General features: G+C 48.8%; 1 protein-coding gene across 2 annotated transcripts in view; it reads left to right on the forward strand.

The window, feature by feature from the left end:
* ATL3 (atlastin GTPase 3) overlaps positions 1 to 18,087 on the forward strand; it is a 58,570-nt gene extending 40,483 nt beyond the window's left edge. For both annotated transcript variants that reach the window (XM_062195952.1, XM_062195953.1), the window contains exons 8-13: positions 299 to 437; positions 8,968 to 9,095; positions 9,672 to 9,728; positions 10,446 to 10,517; positions 12,581 to 13,012; positions 14,026 to 18,087. In XM_062195952.1, coding sequence (XP_062051936.1) covers positions 299 to 437; positions 8,968 to 9,095; positions 9,672 to 9,728; positions 10,446 to 10,517; positions 12,581 to 13,012; positions 14,026 to 14,112 — 915 coding nt within the window. In that variant the 3' untranslated portion in view covers positions 14,113 to 18,087. The remainder of the gene's footprint in view (positions 1 to 298; positions 438 to 8,967; positions 9,096 to 9,671; positions 9,729 to 10,445; positions 10,518 to 12,580; positions 13,013 to 14,025) is intronic.
* Positions 18,088 to 18,687: the final 600 nt, after the last annotated feature.

An 18,687-nucleotide genomic window follows, 5' to 3' on the forward strand; every position in this document is an offset into this window, starting at 1 on the left:
CTTTGTCAGTCACCTCCAGCCGGTTAGATCGCCCTTGCTGCGCACAAGCCTGCCCTTGTTCTCGGTGTTTGTGCAATATTCTGTGTTAAGAAACTCTTCGCTCCCTGTGTTTTGCTTGCTGTAGGAGCCAAGCCATGGTCAGTCCCATGTGGACATTTCGTGCGTCTTAGGGCTTTGCATTTTCTCTTTGGCCACCGTGGTGTCAGAGTTGGGACGTCTTCCTTCCTTTGTTCTACTTCTAGTGGCCCCAGTGGAGGAAGCCAAATGGTCCTTGGTAAATGGTTGGTCTCCGTTGCAGGTGAAGGAACACCAACATGAAGAAATTCAGAACGTCCGAAACCACATCCACTCGTGCTTCTCTGATGTCACCTGTTTCCTCTTACCACATCCGGGGCTCCAGGTGGCCACGAGCCCTGACTTTGATGGGAAATTGAAAGGTGTGTTAACACGTGCTAAGCATGTGACCTGTTCTTTGGAATTAAATAACGACAGTGAGTGTCAATTACAAATCAAGCAGCGCTTCACAGACGCAGAGTGGTCTCTTAGAACAGTATTTCACATCTGGCTCATATTTTGTTCCTGACTTACTGTGACTATCAGAGTTAGTTTACCTCAGTTTCTGTGTCTTGGAAATAGCCATTGTATCTTTCTGAGATACATGCTATAGTTACTGGTTTATAAGCGATACAGGTGCTCAATAAAGGAAGACCAAACATAAGGCAGCTTGCATTGACTCAGTAAGATTAACTTCCTGAGGAAAGGCACCCAATGCGCGTGATTGCAGATCGCCAGGGGCTGGGTCCCGTGCTGATGCCAGGAAGTGCTGATCTAGATGGTAGTCACAGCTGGGACTCAGGGGGCCCATTACCTCATTTTTGGTCCTTACTCACTGAGGCCCGAGTCACCGAATAGCTGGCCCTCAGTTGACACACATGTTAAACTGGGCACTTTGTTTACAAGCTCATCTGAGCTTCTCGGGCTCCCCATAAAGTGGTGATAATCACAGTTGCCATTTTTAGAGCCCCTCAGGTCCTCACCCTGTGCTGTGCACCCAGGAGTTCCATGAAGTCAATGTCATTTCCTTTATTCTAGAATTCACAAATGAGAAAAGTTAAATAACTCAGAGTGCTTAACTGAAAGTGGTGGGGCAGAGCCTCATCCAGATGCCTCTGCCCCCAGAGCCATGGCATGCCAGAATTCAAGTTCTTCTGTTACTTGAGGTGCTCACCTGGAGGCTGTTTGGGTACCAGGGGAACTTGCCTTTCAAACTGGAAGGTTCTCATAACCTATTTTTTTTAAAAGATGTATTTATTTATTTGAAAGAATTAGAGAGAGAGAGAGAGAGACAGAAAGAGAGAGGTCTTCCATCTGCTGGTTCATTCTCCAGATGGCTGCAAAAGCAGGGTCTGGGCCAGGCCAAAGCCAGGAGCTTCTTCCGGGTCTCCCATATGGGTGTAGGGGCCCAAGCACTTGGACCATCTTCTGCTGCTCTTCCCAGGCCATTAGCAGGGAGCTGGATGGGAAGTAGAGCAGCCTGGACACAAAGTGGCTCCCATATGGGACACCGGCATTGCAGGCAGTGACTTTACCTGCTATGCCACAATGCCAGCCCCCATAGTCTCATCTTAAATGTAAAATGCATCCTTTTCAATTTATTTGATCAAAGGAAATTAATGTCCTTGTTCAACTTTAGATTGGCATCCCAGCTGGTCTTAGCATTGCCAGAGCAGAATCGAGAGCCGTGCCCTTTACCTTCTGCGGGTTGCTCATGTGACCCTCTGAACTGGTTGGCAGCTGTCCTGAGGAGGAGACTTCCCGAGCCTGTTACACAGCAACTGAGATCTACGATCAGACCCAGCCTTGGCTGAAAAAGCTGCTTCGGCAGCACTGGAGCCAGGACCTTTTACCTAAAAGGCAGCTGGGAGGGAATTTTCAGAGTTGAATAGGGAAAGAAGGCTTAGTGTGCATTTGTATGTATGTGTATAGATCTTATTTATTTATTTTACTTATTTTTTTGGCAGGCAGAGTTAGACAGAGAGAGAGAGACAGAGAGAAAGGTCTTCCTTCCATTGGTTCACCCCCCAAATGGCCGCTACTCCTGGCGCTGCGCTGATCTGAAGCCAGGAGCCAGGTGCTTCTCCTGGTCTCCCATGTGGGTGCAGGGCCCAAGGACTTGGGCCATCTTCCACTGCCTTCCTGGGCCACAGCAGAGAGCTGGACTGGAAGAGGAGCAACCGGGACAGAATCCGGCGCCCCTACCGGAACTAGAACCCGGGGTGCCGGCACCACAGGCGGAGGATTAGCCTAGTGAGCCGCAGTGCTGGCCAGGTCTTATATTATTTTAGAGTTATAATGCCACATTATTAGTTGTACTTTTACAAAACCTAAACTCGTATTTGGTCATCACTGGAAGAAAAGTATCCAATGGAATTTTATTTTTTTAAATTTTAAAATATTTATTTTTATTTGAAAGAATGAGAGCAAGAGAGAGAGAGAGAGGGAGACATAGATCTTCCATTCACTGGTTCACTCCCCAAATAACTGCAACAGCTGGAGCTAGGCCAGGCCAAATCCAGGAGCTGGGAGCTCCATCTGGGTCTCCTATGAGAGTGGCAGGGACCCAAGTGCTTGAGCCTGCTGCTTCCCAGGGTGTGCATTAGCAGGAAGCTGGATTGGAAACCGAGCATTGGCACTTGAACTCTGGCATTCTGACAGGGGATGTGAGTGCCTTAACCAGTGAGTCAAGTACCTGCCCCTCTAAATGTTTCATAAACTCTATCCACATGGCCTGAAGGCGAAGGTGATTTTTTTTTTTAAGATTGATTTATATGGGCATTGGTTCAAGTCCCAGTTGCTCCACTTCTGGTACAGCTCCCTGCTAATATGCCTGAGAAAACAGTGGAAGATGGCCCAATAACTTGGGCCTCTGAACCCACTTGGAAGACCTGGAAGAAGCTCCTGGCTCCTCGCTTTGGCCTGGCCCAACTCTGGCTGTTGGCGGTTATTCAGGGAGTGAACCAGTGGATGGAAGATCACTCTCTCTCTCTTTCTGTATCTCTGCCTTTCACATAAATAAATAAATAAATCTCATCAGAGCTAGAAAGGGAGAGACAGAGAGATCAATTTTCTATCCACTGGTTCACTCCCCAGATGGCTGCAACGGCCAGCGCTGGGCCAGGCTGAAGCCAGGAACCAGGGACCCAAGCACTTGGGCTATCTTCCACTGCTTTTCCCAGACTATTAGCAGGGAGATGGATTGGCAAGGGAGCAGCTGGAACATGAACTGGTGCTCATATGGGATGCTGGCAACTCAGGCAGTAGCTTTACCCTCTACCACATTGCCAGCTCCTCAATTTCATTTTTATCATGTTGTTCAAGAACTAAGCAGACCTTTTTTTTTTTTTTAAACTTACTTACTTGAGAGGCAGACTTACAGAGGAAAAGATAGAGAGAAAGGACATCTGTCTGCTGGTTCACTTCCCAAATGGCTGCAACGGCCAAAACTGGGCTGATCCAAAGCCAGGAGCTTCTTCAGGGTCTCCTATGTGGGTGCAGGGGCCCAAGGACCTAGGCCATCTGCTGCTGCTTTCCCAGGCCACAGCAGAAAGCTGGATTGGAAGAGGAGCAGCCAGGACATGAACTGGTGCCCATATAGGATGCCAGCGCCACAGGTGGAGGCTTAACCTACTATGCCATAGAGCTGGCCTCTAAGCAGACCTTTTAAGTTTGTAACCTTAACTTTTGAAATTTTGTATCACTTTTTTTTATTTGACAGGTAGAGTTATAGACAGTGAGAGAGAGAGAGACAGAGAAAGGTCTTCCTTCTGTTGGTTCACCCCCCAAATGGCCGCCATGGCCGGCGCTGTGCTGATCCAAAGCCAGGAGCCAGGTGTTTCTTCCTGGTCTCCCACACAGGTGTAGGGCCCAAGCACTTGGGCCATCCTCCACTGCCCTCCCGGGCCACAGCAGAGAGCTGGACTGGAAGAGGAGCAACCGGGACTAGAACCCGGTGCCCATATGGGATGCTGGTGCTGCAGGTGGAGGATTAAGCAAGTGAGCCACGGCGCCGGCCCCTGAATCACTTTTTGAGATGCATATTATATTAACTTCCTATGGCTGCCTTTAACAAATGGGCACAGATCGGATGGCTCCAGATAGAAATGTGCCCCTCATGGTTCGGGAGGTCTGGGACTGGCAGCTCCTGCTGCGGCTCTGAGGGAGAAGCTCTGCCCACCTCTCCCAGCTGCTGGTGTGTGCTGGTGGCTGCATCCCTCCAGTCTCTGCCTCCATTGTTCACACTCACATCATCAGCGCACCCTAGTGTAGACGCAGATAAACAGGTCTACCCTCATATGACCTCATCTTAAATAAGCACATTTTGGAAGATTGTATTCCAAATATGGTGATATTCTGAGGTGTCAGGTGCACATGAGTTGGGGGGGATAGTTTAATAATGAAGTGTTAAGTGTGTCAAGTTTCATATTTAATACATTTATAAAATAGGTAGCATATTCTGTATAAGCAGTCTTTTATCTCATACTCATCTAAGGAATATAAGTATGTTTATGGATTCTAAATCTTCCTTATATGAAAAATTTCTAAAAGAATACAAATGAGGAGTATATATTAATGAGAACGTGAAGAATGATGGTAAGAAAGCACACGTGTTTTTATTTATTTGAAAGGCAGAGTGGCAGAGAGGGATTACATATATGTGTGTGTGTGTGTGTGTGTATATGTATGTATGTATATATATATATATATATATATATATATATATATAGAGAGAGAGAGAGAGAGAGAGAGAGAGAGAAACAGACAGAGATATCTTCTGTCTCCTGGTTTACTCCCCAAATGGCCACAGTAGTTGGGTCTGGGCCAGACTGAACCCAGCAGCATGGAACTCTGGGTGGCAGGGTTCCGTGTACTTGAACCATCACCTGCTGCCTTCCCAGGGACAGGAAGCTGGATTGGAAGTTGAGGAGCTGGGGCTTGAATGGGCACTCTGATACGGGATGCTGGCATTGGGCTGTGGCTTAACCTGCTGTGCCACAACATCGGCCTCAAATTATGGTCCTGTGGATAGTGATGTAGCAGTATCAAAACTGAAAAATGAGTTAGTATTCTACTTTTAGGGGTTTTCCCCAAAAAGCTACCAAAAAAAGTGGCTAAAAATTTATGTTCAAGGTTTTTTAGTGGGAGCTAATTGGAAACAACCCAAATGTGTGTTTACAAGGAATTAAATTCTAACAGATCTGCGTAACGGAATGAAACATGGTCACTAACAGTGTTAAGGTGGGTAGGTGGATGTATGTTCACATAGAAGGACGTCTGTGATATATATATATATTTTTTTTGGACAGGCAGAGTGAGTGGACAGTGAGAGAGACAGACAGAGAGAAAGGTCTTCCTTTTGCCGTTGGTTCACCCTCCAATGGCCGCCGCGGCCGGAGTGCTGCGGCCGGCGCACCACGCTGATCCGATGGCAGGAGCCAGGTGTTTCTCCTGGTCTCCCATGGGGTGCAGGGCCCAAGCACTTGGGCCATCCTCCACTGCACTCCCGGCCACAGCAGAGAGCTGGCCTGGAAGAGGGGCAACCGGGACAGAATCCGGCGCCCCGACCAGGACTAGAACCCAGTGTGCCGGCACCACAAGGCGGAGGATTAGCCTATTGAGCCGCGGGGCCGGCCTGTGATATATTGTTAAATGTGAAAAGACTGAAGAGTAGTTTATTTACTTGAAAAAATTTGTATCAGTACTTTTTCAAATGGAAAGATTTGAAAAATAAATTTCTCTGACTTTAAAAATTGTTAATCATCTGCCCCAGGTGTCCACTTAAGGAGCTACAGTTACAGTGAGGGGTTGCTCAGGAATTCTGACTGGCTCTGTGAAGGTTATTTGCTTTTTAATTTTTAAAAAATTTATTTGTTTGAAAGTGAGATGGGCCAGGAACTCCATCCTGGTCCCCCCTGTGGGTGGCGGGGACCCAAGCACTTGGGACGTCATCTGTTGCCTCTCAGGTGCATTAGCAGGGAGCTGGATTGGAAGCAGAGCAAGTCTGGCGTTCTGATACTAGATGCCGACATCCCAAGTGGTAGCTTAACTTGTGCCACAATTCTGGCCCTGGTTTTAGATTTGGAGATAGATTTTTGTGTGTGTGTGTGTGTGTCATTTTGGGGAAGATTGTAACCAAGATATGGAAGGGTTTTGAAATGAGGAATAAATTGGAGGCTGGCCTGCAAACAGCAGGTGGCTTGTGAGTATTTGGCAAGTGTTGACTTGAGAACCACAGGCGCCTTGTTGTGGGAGACCTGTAAGTAGAGTTGCATTTCTGTTCCATATACTTGGAAAAAGATGCCATTAGCCTGAGAATGTTCAAGGCTAATTCGTGAAAGGGCCTCCGTGTTGTCTCACAGAACACTTTGATTCGGTAAGAACTTTGTCCTGAGGGCATTTCTGCCGAAGTGCCCCACACGCTTTCCAGGAATAGCCTGTGTGGTTCTGCTTTGCTTTAAGGGTTGACAGCTGAGAGAGGAACACGGGGCTCACAGTCCCTCTCCCGGCACACGCGAGGCAACACTGCTGCCGCTTGCCGCAGGCAGCGAGGACGTGAGCTGCTTTTTGAGCCGCAGCAGATTCGTCAGACACAGGGCGCCCGCCTCCGGCATGCAGCAGCTGACTTCTTCCTGGCTTCCTTGTGGAGGTCAGACTGGGGTCGCCTTTGACACCGTCACAGCTTCACCCCGTCCCTGTCGTGATACGGCTCTTGTCTCCCCCGACTGAGAAGCTGTTCTTTCCCTCCGGCCCTCTTAGACGTGTCTAGTGTAGGGTCGGTCAGTCTTGGTAAAATGGCGCTCAACAGCGCCTGGACCTACCTGCTGGCTCCTTGTGTGAATGTTTCTGAAACGGCCTTTCAGCGTGATGGAAGTGGAAGCCGAAAAAAGCTCTGTGTTTTTTCTTAAATAGACAGTACGTTTCCGCATTTAAAATACCCCAAAGAATTAAAAGGTGTTCACTGAAATGTCTCTTCCATTTCCGTAGGCTTCCAGAGTTTCTTAGACTATGTGAACAAATATGAATTTATACAGAACCACCTACTGTATACACTATTTTATACTTTGCACAACAAAGTTGTTAAGAATTGGTCCTGCTTTGTTGTTTTTAGTTTTACAGTTCTATTTTCATGGCATAATTAAATTTATGGAGTGCTGAAGGATTCTCACCTTGCTTTGGGCTCCCACCCACTTCTTTGCAATTGTTGGTTGGGGGCCCAGGGAGACCTTAGAAGATTCCATAAAGCAGATTCCTCATGCTGTAATCCTCCTGTGTCTTTGTAGTGGGGCCCGCTGATTCTGCCTTTGAGGAAAGAGCTCTGTTGTGATGGCTCCTAGGCCCTCGGTGGGAACCTGGTGCAACCTGCAGACAATCCGCCGGTGTCCCTGAGATAGGGCCCTTTTCATCTTGGGGCAGGCAGCGGGCCTCTGAGGCAGTGATGGGAAATGCATATCGTGAGATACAGGTGATGTTACTTCTGGAAGAGATAAAGCAACCAGATGAACAGTAGTGATTCCAAACAGATTTGTTGGTAGGGTGTGAGGTATGCGTAGCAAAGGCCTGAGACAACTGGAAGGGTTGACAATTATTGTTCTTATTCAACAAATTATCGATTGATTGAGAGTCAGTGAGAGAGGGTGAGTGTATGTGCTTCTGTTCGTTAGTTCAGCCCCAAACGCCTGCAATGCTGGGTCTGGAGCCGGAAGCTGGGGACGTAATCCAGGAGCCCATCCACTGCAGCCACCTGGTGTTAGTGTCAGCAGGAGACAGGAGTCAGGACCCAGAGCTGGGCTGTCCTGTTTGCGACGTGGGTGCCCCAGCCAGTGTCTGAACTGATAGGCTAAATGTTTACCTCTGATACTCAGAGTGTGAAGACCTCATCAGTCAAGTTCTTTAAAAATGAAATTTCTTCAAATACTAGGGTGTCGACCAAACATCCCCAGAATGGAAACCAAGTATATTAGCATTTATTATTATAACAAAACCCCTGAGGCGGCTCACTCACATTGAGCTCGGTTTTTGAGCTTCAGAGGCCAATTGGCACGGGGCAGGCTTTCTGGCCAGGGACCCCTGGCAGATGGCAGGGCACAGAGAGAGGAAGGCTCACCAGGGCTCCATGGCAGCCCTCTTACACGACTCAGGAGGTCACATGAGAGCTATCTTCCTTTCCAGGGCAGTGCCCCCAGCGACCTGAGAACCTCCCGGTGGGCCCCGCCTCCTAACGCTTCCATCGCCTCCCAGTAGTGCCACCCTCAGGACCAGTGTGCTAACACATGGGCCTTCGGGGGACGTTGAACAGCCAGACCATAGCACCCAGTGTGGATGTGCCCTGTGTTCTGCTCTGAGCCAGAGGGGACCTTATGCTTCAGGAGGGGAGGAGACAAAGATGCATGGGGGCAAGCTGTGCCAGCAGTCTGGTCACAACCAGAACGTGTCAGACACGTACAGTCTGGGACCCCACTGCCCTCACTTGGAGCTAAGGAATGGGGAAACAGCGGGGTGGGCACTGTGGTGCAGAGGGCTAGGCTGCTGTGCGGACTCCTGCATTCCATGTTGCAGCGCTGGTTCAAGTCCCAGCCACTCTGCTTCTGATGAGCTCCCTGTTGGTGTACCTGGGAAGGGTCGCTGCCACCCACATAGGAAACCAGGGTGGTATTCCAGGCTCCTGGCTTCAGCGTGGCCCAGCCCTGGCTGTTGTGGCCTTTGGGGGATTGAGTCAATCTCTCTGTCTCTCTGCCTTTCAAACACATTTTTTTAAAAAATAATTTTTTATTAACGTAAGGTAAACAAATGTCATATCAAATGAATAGATCTTAAAAAATAACTAAATAGACTGTGAAGATTGTGTTGTATGCTCACCTCGGTAGACTAAGGCCGTCTGCCATGTTTCCTTCTTTATGGTCCTGTGAACAGATATTGCTGGTGAATTCAAAGAGCAGTTACAGACGCTGATACCGTATGTATTAAACCCCTCCAAGTTAATGGAAAAGGAGATCAACGGCTCAAAAGTTACCTGTCGCGGACTATTGGAGTATTTTAAGGTAACTACGGGTTTTAATTATTAAAATGTTGGATTTTTGGTAAAGCTGGTTTAGCTTGTAACCCATCTTGAATTTTAATATTTTCCTGGGTTGGGGGGCGATGGTGAGGCCTGATGAGAGACCCCAGTGTCCTTCCAGGCGTGGGCCACTGGGTGGCAGTACCGGTCTAAGAACCAAATGGATGTCTTTGCGCTCTCTCAGAGTAATTACTGTGGCTAAAGGAAGATTGTTCCTCAAGGAAGACGCAGTGCCAAGGAGGTGGTTAGGAAGTTGCTGTGAGTAGGAGCGGCACCTAGCCGTGACCCGACTGCCTCAAAGCCCACAAGGTAGTGGTGAGGCCAGCGTGACGGGCCTCTGGTGGAATCCCAGCCTTCGTGGGCTTGTGCTGCTTGAGGACATTTTCAGTGAACTAAAAATGCTAACATGCACTTCCAAGGTGTGTCGTGTTTCCGCTAATTCCTGACTGTTGGCCTAGGTGTTCAGGGAAATGCAGTTGTCTGGTCACTGTTTTCAAGACGGGAATAAAGTTGAACAGAACCATAGTTCTCATAATCTTTTCAATGTTTGTATTCTAAGGCATATATCAAAATTTACCAAGGGGAAGATCTGCCTCACCCCAAGTCCATGCTGCAGGTAAGAGGCTCTCTGACATCCGGAATGACACCTGTCAGTTGTATGCAGTAAGCGGGCGCTGCTGGCCTTGTCTCTGGACGTGGGATGGCACCAGTTAAAAACAGAACGGCCTCTGCTCGCTGGGCCTGGTGTTCCCACCAGATGCACTCTGGAGCACAGCCATGTTTTTCCAGGCAGGACGTACCCAGTGTGGCAGACACGCTGTGGCCTGCGTCTGTTGTCTCCTGACGTGCCTGGTTCTTTAACGTGTTTGACTAGACACTGTCAGTTGGTTAAAGCAGATGATCTCTGACTTTGTCATGACGAGCACAAGCTCACTCACTGCCAAATGTCAGCTCCTTTAGTAGCAAAGCATCTTCACACAGGAGGCGAGCGCCTGGGACTCACATTTCAAAGATGAAAATGTTCCCTTTTTTTTTTTGACTCACAGCTATTTCTTACATTTAAAACCAGAGACAAGGAAATGATATTTCCCTTGATTTTTGGAGGTTTATCCTGTTAACAATTCTTACATATTAACAGATTTTTTTTTTTGGTTGAAAATCTGGCAGAAAATATATATTTTGTTTCATAAGTTGAGCTATGTGAAAATCTAAAAAGTAGCAGAAGGTTAATGAGAAAGGAAGAATGTAAGTAGGGTGAGAGATTTGTACTTGGGTATTTGTGGAAAATGTCAGAGAGGAAGGATTTATAGTTCACACTTTCCTTTCTTAACAGGCCACTGCCGAAGCCAACAATTTAGCAGCGGCAGCCGCTGCCAAGGACGTGTATTACAACAACATGGAAGAGGTATGTGGGCAGGTGTCTGATCCTGAAGTATCGCGATACCTGCGTGTGGGGCTGTCTTCCAAGGCCCAAACTTGGTCTGAGTTGACACTGAGGGGGGCTGGTATTGTGGCACAGCACGTTAAGCCATCACTCATGATGCCTGTTCGAGTCCCAGCTGCTTGGCTTCCAATCCAGCTGCTTGGTAATGCACCCAGGAAAGCAGTAGAAGATGCACCAAGTACTTGGGTGCCTGCACCCACATGGGAGACCTGGATGGAGTTCTGGGCTCCTGGCTTTGACCTTGCCCCAGCCCTGGCTCTTGCATTTATCTGGGGAGTGAACCAGCAGATGGAAGAGCGCGCGCTCTCCCTCTCTCTCTCTCTCTCTCTCTCTATCTCTCTCTCTGCCTTCTCTCTAACTCTATCTGTCAAATATATATATATATATTAATATTTATTTTTTAATATTTATTAATAAATAAATAAATAAATATTTATTTATTTGACAAGTAGAGTTATAGACAGAGGGAGAGACAGAGAGAAAGGTCTTCCTTCCATTGGTTCACTCCCAAATGGCCACCATGGCCGGCGCTGCGCTGATCTGAAGCTAGGAGCCAGGAGCTTCTTCCTGGTCTCTCATGCTGGTGCAGGGGCCCAAGTACTTGGGCCATCCTCCACTGCCCTCCCGGGCCATAACAGAGAGCTGGACTGGAAGAGGAGCAACCGGGACTAGAACCCAGTGCCCATATGGGATGCCGGCGCCACAGGTGGAGGATTAACCAAGTGAGCCACGGTGCTGGCCCCTAAAAAAATGTTTTTTTAAAAATTTAATGAGGCAGCAAAGCTGTATTCAGGCCATTGTGATAACCAGGTCCTTCTGATCACCATTTTTTTTCTTTTTCTTTTTTTTTTTAAATATCTGTGTTTTACTTATTATTTTTAAAAAAAAATTTATTTAAGGTATACAAGTTACATGCACTTGATGTATACCAGTTTAGGAATGTGGTGATGTTTCCTAGGCTCCCCTCCCCCCTGCCCAGGCTCCCACCCTTCCTCCTCCTTCCTCTCCTAATCCCCCTCTTTAACTTTTACAGTGATCTACTTTCAGTTTATTTTATATTCATAAGATTAACCCTACACTAAGTAAAGAGTTTAACAAATAATGATATTAATAAGAATAATTAAAGACCACTGTTCAGGGCCGTAAGCAGTCATCGAAGCTCAAAACGTCGATTTCACTCCTCTGATGGTCATTTCTGACGGAGCTTTCTTTCCGTCTCCGGGCCACGCTGAGCTCCTCGCTCTGCTTATCCAAGTGCGCTCTGCAGAGCAATGAGCCCAGACGTCGCTGGTCTCCGTCATCTTCTGAAAGTTAACTTCTAGGGGCTGACCTCGCCACAGCAGTTCACTTGTGAGTGTGTCACCCATCTTTCATATCAGAGTGCTGGCTGGAGTCCTGGCTTCTCTGCTTCCGATCCAGCTTCCTGCTGCTGTGCCCCTGTGAGGCAGCAGGTGGATGGCTCGAGTGCTTGGGTCCCTACCACCCACACGGGAGACCTGGTTGGAGTTCTGGACTCCTGGCTTCAGCCTGGCCCAGCCCTGGTTGTCATGAGCATTTGGGGAGTGAACCAGAGAAGAAAGATCTCTCTTTGTCTTTCAAACAAAATGAAAATAAACAGCGAAAAAGTTTTTTTTTTTTTTTTAAAGATGTATTCATTTATTTGAAAGAGTTACAGAGAGGCAGAGGCAGAGAGAGGAGCTGGGCCGATTCGAAGCCAAGAACCAGGAGCCTCTTCTAGGTCTCCCACGCGGATGCAGGGCCCAAGTACGTGGACCATCTTCTACTGCTTTCCCAGGGCATAGCAGAGAGCTGGATTGGAAGTGGAGCAGCTGGGACTTGACCCAGTGCCTAATGGGATGCCAGCACTGCAGGCGGCTGCTTTACCTGCTACACCACAGTTCCAGCCCCAAAGTAAAAACATTGATAAGAGATTAACGTCTAATACCTTAAAGCCTTGTAACCTTTGAGAGTCTTCACTTGTTTTTGAAGGGATCTTCGCCATACCGTGTCTCTGTTGCCTGCAGGTTTGTGGGGGCGAGAAGCCTTACCTGTCCCCTGACATTCTAGAGGAGAAGCACGGTGAGTTCAGACAGCTCGCTCTGGACCATTTCAAGAAGACCAAGAAGATGGGCGGGAAGGACTTCAGCCTGCGCTACCAGCAGGAGCTGGAGGAGGAGATCGGGGAGCTGTACGGCAACTTCTGCAGGCACAACAGCAGCAAGAACGTCTTCAGCACCTTCCGCACGCCCGCCGTGCTCTTCACGGGCATCGTGGCCCTGTACATCGCCTCGGGCCTCACCGGCTTCGTGGGCCTCGAGGTCGTGGCCCAGCTGTTCAACTGCATGGTCGGGCTGCTGCTGATAGCGCTGCTCACCTGGGGCTACATCCGGTACTCTGGCCAGTATCGTGAGCTGGGCGGAGCTATCGATGTCGGTGCTGCCTATGTGTTGGAGCAGGTGAGTGGTGTGATCGTGGGCGGCCGGGTCAGCTTGTGTCGTCAAATGTCTGAGTTTGGTAGTGAAAGAGGGCATGAAAAACTTCCCTTGGCCGTTTTTAAACTTCCTGGTAGGCTTTAGTCTGTAATCCTCTCTAAGACAGGAATAGTTATTTCTGATGTTTTGTTTCCATGACTTAAAGTGGGCCTTTAGTATATAAAAAGTTTCAAATTAGAGTAGAGTGTCCCTCACAGGAAACCTGTGGGTGCTTTTTTTTTTTTTTTAAAGATTTATTTATTTATTTGAAAGTCACAGTTACACAGAGAGAAAAGGACAGGCAGAGAGAGAGAGAGAGAGAGAGAGAGAGGGGCCTTCCATCCGCTGGTTCACTCCTCAGATGGCCGCTATGGCCAGAGCTGGGCCAATCTGAAGCCAGGAGCTTCTTCCGGGTCTCCCACATGGGTCAGGGGCCCAAGCACTTGGGCCATCTTCCACTGCTTTCCCAGGCCACAGCAGAGAGCTGGATCGGAAGTGGAGCAGCCAGGACTTGAACCGGCACCCAGATGGGATGCTGGCACTGCAGGTTGCGGCTTTACCCGCCACGCCACAGTGCTGACCCTGTGTGTGCTCTTTGGACACAATTCCTGTGTGATTCGGCTTTCTCCTCTCCATTATTTTGCTGAAAATCAAGAGTCCTGAAAAAAATAGGAACTCAACAAGAGATGACATCTCCTTCATTTAAAATCTTCCAAGAAGTCTGCGGCTCTCTGCAGATGTTCAGCTGTACAGATCTTTGAGACTAGCTCGTGTCTTCTGAGTGACAGGGACAGACCGGTTAGGCCAGTAGCATGGCGAGCCAAAGGAGCTGGCCGCCCATCACAGGGCAGAGGCTCGTCTGGTTCCGGGTGGGCAGCTCCCGCAGCCTCCCCTCCCCAGCCATCGCTGGAGGCGGCGGAGCTGTGTGTCTGCAAGGACGACTCGTGGTGCTGAGTTGTGTTCCATTAACTGAGGTGTGAATGTGTGGACTCTTGCAGGCTTCTTCTCACATTGGTAATTCCACTCAGGCTGCCATGAGGGAGGCCGTGGTCGGGCGGCCTTCCACGGAGAAGAAAGCGCAATAGCATCGGAACGGGAGGACCCTGCGAGAGCCGCCAGCCCCTGCCAGCCCCTGCCAAGTCCACGGGGCCTGGCCAAGGAGCCGAGCCTGTGAGACCCCCGGGGAGAGCGGACGCGCGGCGCTGTAATAAATGACTGGCCTCCCCTGTGGGTCCAGATCTTAGACGCTTCCATTTCTCCGGCAGCCGTTCCTTTCCTGCTGTCACGGATCCAAGCCCGTGTCTGTTTTCTTAGTGTTCTCTGCTTTGTGCACTTTATGGGGGAAGAAGCTAAAGGAAACGATGGAAACGCAGCCTCTCAGTGCTCTGGGGGCCGCTTCCGTGCCTGTGGGATTGAGCCTGCGCTGCCGCAGACACTTGGGGGGAGGGGCACCTCGCGGAGGGTGCTGTGTTGGGTGCAGCTTAAACTTCTTTTATACCTTACTCTTTTGTAAAAGTTTACAAAACTGAGAAGAGCTTCAGAACTGCAGAGTAACCAATCCTGATGCCATTGCGCTGTTTATGATCTTAGAGAACCCTGTCTGTCAGTGTGGGGCGAATGCGGTCATGTAAATGCCCTCAGCTCTCCGGGCAGCCTGACCGTGTAGCTGCAGAGCGCTCTGGTTTCTTGTTCCTAGAGCTTCTTTCTAGAAAAGAGGCGAATGTGCCTTGAAAAGCCAGGCTGGCTCGTCCTAAATGGACCGAGCCGGATCCCCTAAGAATAAAAAGCTGCGTTTAGGTGAACAGTGTGACCCGTGGTCTGCCGCTTGGCTTTGTGCCTTGGTCAGACTCCCGGTGCGGCCCACAGCTCTCACACACAGTGGCCATTTGAGAGGTTTTCTGTTTGAGTTCTGTGCAAGAATAGAGCTTTTTTAAGGATTCGAGGAAAGACTTTACCAAACATTCGTGCCTTTCACTGATGTCGCAGTCCCTGTGGCTGAGCGGTGATGAGAGACTCGACGGCCTGGTTTACAATCCTGACCCAAGGTGTGTATTTGCACCGTCCTTGCACGCGTGGCCTTCCTGGTAATGAAGCCGAAGCCCTCACTTTGATGTGGTACCTCGGCCTTTATTTACTTCGGAATCGTCTCATGGCCTTAAACCGCTTTGCTTAATGAGGACCAAAGTCACCCACGTGAGGCTCTGTCTCCCCGCATCCACTGATTCTTTTTATTTACCCTGATTGTATGATGAGGCTTTGTCTGTCGGTGCCGTTTTCCTTTGATTTCTAATGATGAATTTTTGTGGATTTCCAGCTTCTTCACACCCACCTGTAAGTGTTTGTATTACCATTCAGGTGCGTGAGCCTTAATTTTTGAGATAATTTTTGTTGTGGGTGGGAGATAGGGCTTAGGCAAAGCCGGAGTGTCACTTTTACAGAGAAGAGGTGTGAATGGGAGCCCCGCAGCAGGACTCTCAGAGGGTGTCTTCTGATGGACGTTTTACCACTGCAGGATTTTTATGTCTCCAATTTAATTCCAAGCATATTATGTATTTTTTAAAAATTTTTACATGCCATTTTCCCTGGAGGTTGTTATTATTTTGCTCACTTGCTAATAAAATTTTAGAAAACTTCCAGCTTGGTCTAAGCACTGTTCTAAGCCGCTGCATCTCAGTGGCGAGAGCTTTGACTGTTAGGTTGAGAGCTGTTCAAGTTCTGGCCTGGGTTCAGGTGGCCTCCCATCCCTGGAGGCTGTGCTCACCAGGAGGCCTCGCACTTAGACTCCCGATGCCTTCTCTAAGTAAATGTATTGACTGTGGAATAACTGTCAGAAGTCAGAACTTTAATAGTGAGACAGGATAATGTGTCTGAATTCATTCTAAGATGAAATTTAATATGCACGTGTTAGGGGCTTGCTTTTCACAGTGATAACTGCGTGATTTAATGAAAGCTTGGGATTTAGTTCCTGTGTGGAGCCACCATTTCTGTTTTGGATTTTAAAGGAATAACCTTGGCTGGTTATCCAGCGAAGTCTTCCCTCCATTCAGTTCACTGTTCTGCCTCTAGAAAGCGTTTGCAGGGTTTCCTCTGGGAACGCTCTTAGCAGTCCGCTTTGGCCTTTTTTCTGTGACAGTGATGAGGTCATTTGCATTCTCACGGCCACTGCTGGCTGTACACAGCCTTGGTGTCCGGGTTGAGGTCTGCTGCCTGCTGCGCTCTGAGCTGTTAGTTTGCACAGGAGCTCTGGCTGTGAGTGCGGCTTGCGCTGCCCCTCCCAGCAGGCCCTCCCTTGCTGGTAATGTGCGCGTGTTCTCCAGTGTGGATACGGAGCACCTTCCTCTGAACATAATAATCAGGAGTTCCTCACAGTTTCTTTTATTAAAATATCTCAGGACAAGTTCGTTGTTGCTAATTTTAAAAAGGACTTCCAAATTAGCTCCTTATCATAAAAATAATAGAACCAAACCTTTGGAGCTTGCGCTGAGGAATCTCTCTAGACTAATTCAAGGACAAGGCCAGGAGGAACCGCCATGAACAAGGATAAGCCATGTTCCTCATTCTAACTCCGACCACGCTGGGTAGATGTACCTGCGAATGTTGCTTCTGTTTTCCCCATTCTTTCTCTCTTCTCTCACTCACTTTGGACACAACGTGCATGTACACACACACACACACACTCTGCCTTGTGTTTGCAGTGTTCTTCCTGGCTTATACACACGGTGCCTTGAACAGGGTGAGTTTGGGTGAGTCTGTGTATGTGTGAGTTACAGAGAAACTGAGTAGGTTGATTCAAGTCCAGCGAAAGCAATAAAACATAAATAGCTTTACTTTTTTCCTAGCATTTATTTTTAAAACTATGTAACTTGCATCAGATTCCTTGTGGAGCTATTGCCATGGAATTGAGGATGGTTTGGTGTTCACATCTAAGGCGGCCAACATGGGCTGTGTCCTTCTGGCTTGGGTTCGAATCCAGCAGAGTCTCAGGGGTCAGGGTGTACAGCGACCAGCGTCAGTCACGGAAGCACAGAGCCTCATTGTTAAAGTGGCATCAAGAAGCCCCTTGTGAAAGACCACGGAACTGTGGTTGAATATCTCCTTACCTTCAGTCCACTGTGCTGTGTTTGGAGAATTGGCTCTGGTCGACCCTGGCGTTCATGAGACCTACCTAGGGAGCTTGTTAACCAAACAGAAGGTGGAATTCCCAGCTTTGTTCCCACAGGTTGTCTGATGGGGCTGTGCTATCAGGAGGTTCAGGGATTGGAGAGTCTGTTCATGGGATGGGAACTCCCACCGAGAGATGCCGCTCAGTGCTGCCTGGACGGGGCTGCTGCCCAGTGCGGGAAGCGTCAGTGAGAGGTTCCCCTCAGGGCGTAAGGATGTCTGGATCCAGAGGGCTGTGTGGGCTTCCTCTAAACCATCCTAGTGCCTTCCCTGGAAAACGAATGGACGGTTACCCTGTTTACTAACAGGTGTAATTGGGATTCCTAAAGTTTTGATAGCTGTATTTTTATTTTTCATTTAAAAAGCAAAATGTAGCACTGTGACTTGAACCCCTAAATCTTCCACACACAGGAAACCAAAAACTATAAATAAAAATAATGAACAGTAAAGAGGGGCAGGCTCATGACTTTGATAATTAGCGACCTCAGGACCCCAGGTCCAGAATTTTCAAGCTGGACCTAGGGGTGGAGCGGTTTTGCAGGAAACTTGTCTGGGAAGGACTTTCACGGGCCAGAAATTCGGGTGTGTCATGGAGGGAAGGTTGCATTGATGCCCGGTGCGTTCTAACTTAGATCAGTAAGTGCTGTCCTGGATGTTTGCCTTAAAAGGAGTTCATATTAATCTGGAACATTCAAAAATTTTCCTGGGGTTTCTCTTGTGTTGTTTTTCTTTAAAAATGATTTATTAAAAATACCTTATGCTAAACCTTTGCCTTTGAATGGCTTTAAATTGTATAAACCGTGCAATGAGACGAGATGATGCCGCTAATGTACTTGAAGCATGTTTCTGTTTCACTTCTGGCTGCAAGGTCATTTAACGGAATAAAGACCACAACACCATGCTGTCTGTGCTGTTTTCTTCCTCTGGTCTGTAGTGCAGGAGGGTCTGTGACACGGAACTGGGCTTGGCAGTGAATAGGATCTGAAAGGGGGTGGGCCACGCAGGGTCACAGGTAGTAGTAGTGGCAATGGGGCGCTCTCGGTCCCACATAACGACACTGCACCAGGGCGGGAGCAGCATACCACCGGAGAAGGCTGTGCTGTTGTCAGGGTCGAGGAAAAGTGGGCACAGATCCTGACAGCACCAGACACCCCCGAGGACTTTGGCATCTGCAGTGCCTTCGTCTGCCCCTTGTGGAGCCAGCTGGCTCTGAAGGGGAGCGGGAGGTAGAGCTCTCCTGGTGACTGGGGGCAGCGGGGAGGCTGTGTTGGATTTCTCCGACGCTAGCAGCCAGGCGTGCCTCAGCCAGCCCTGCAGGATGAAGATTTCCTCCCCAGTCTGAAGCACACAGAGTGGAGTCTGCAGCCTTCGTCCGTCCCACCACCAGCCCCTGACCGTGCTCGGGTCGGGCCCTGTGCTCTGCTAGGTACTGCTCTTGAGTTCCTCGCCATTCCTCGCGGGGAGGGGCAGCCACGGTGGTCCACACGGAAGGAGTATGG

The sequence above is a fragment of the Lepus europaeus genome, chromosome 7 (assembly GCF_033115175.1).
Source record: "Lepus europaeus isolate LE1 chromosome 7, mLepTim1.pri, whole genome shotgun sequence".
Taxonomy (NCBI): Eukaryota; Metazoa; Chordata; class Mammalia; order Lagomorpha; family Leporidae; genus Lepus; species Lepus europaeus.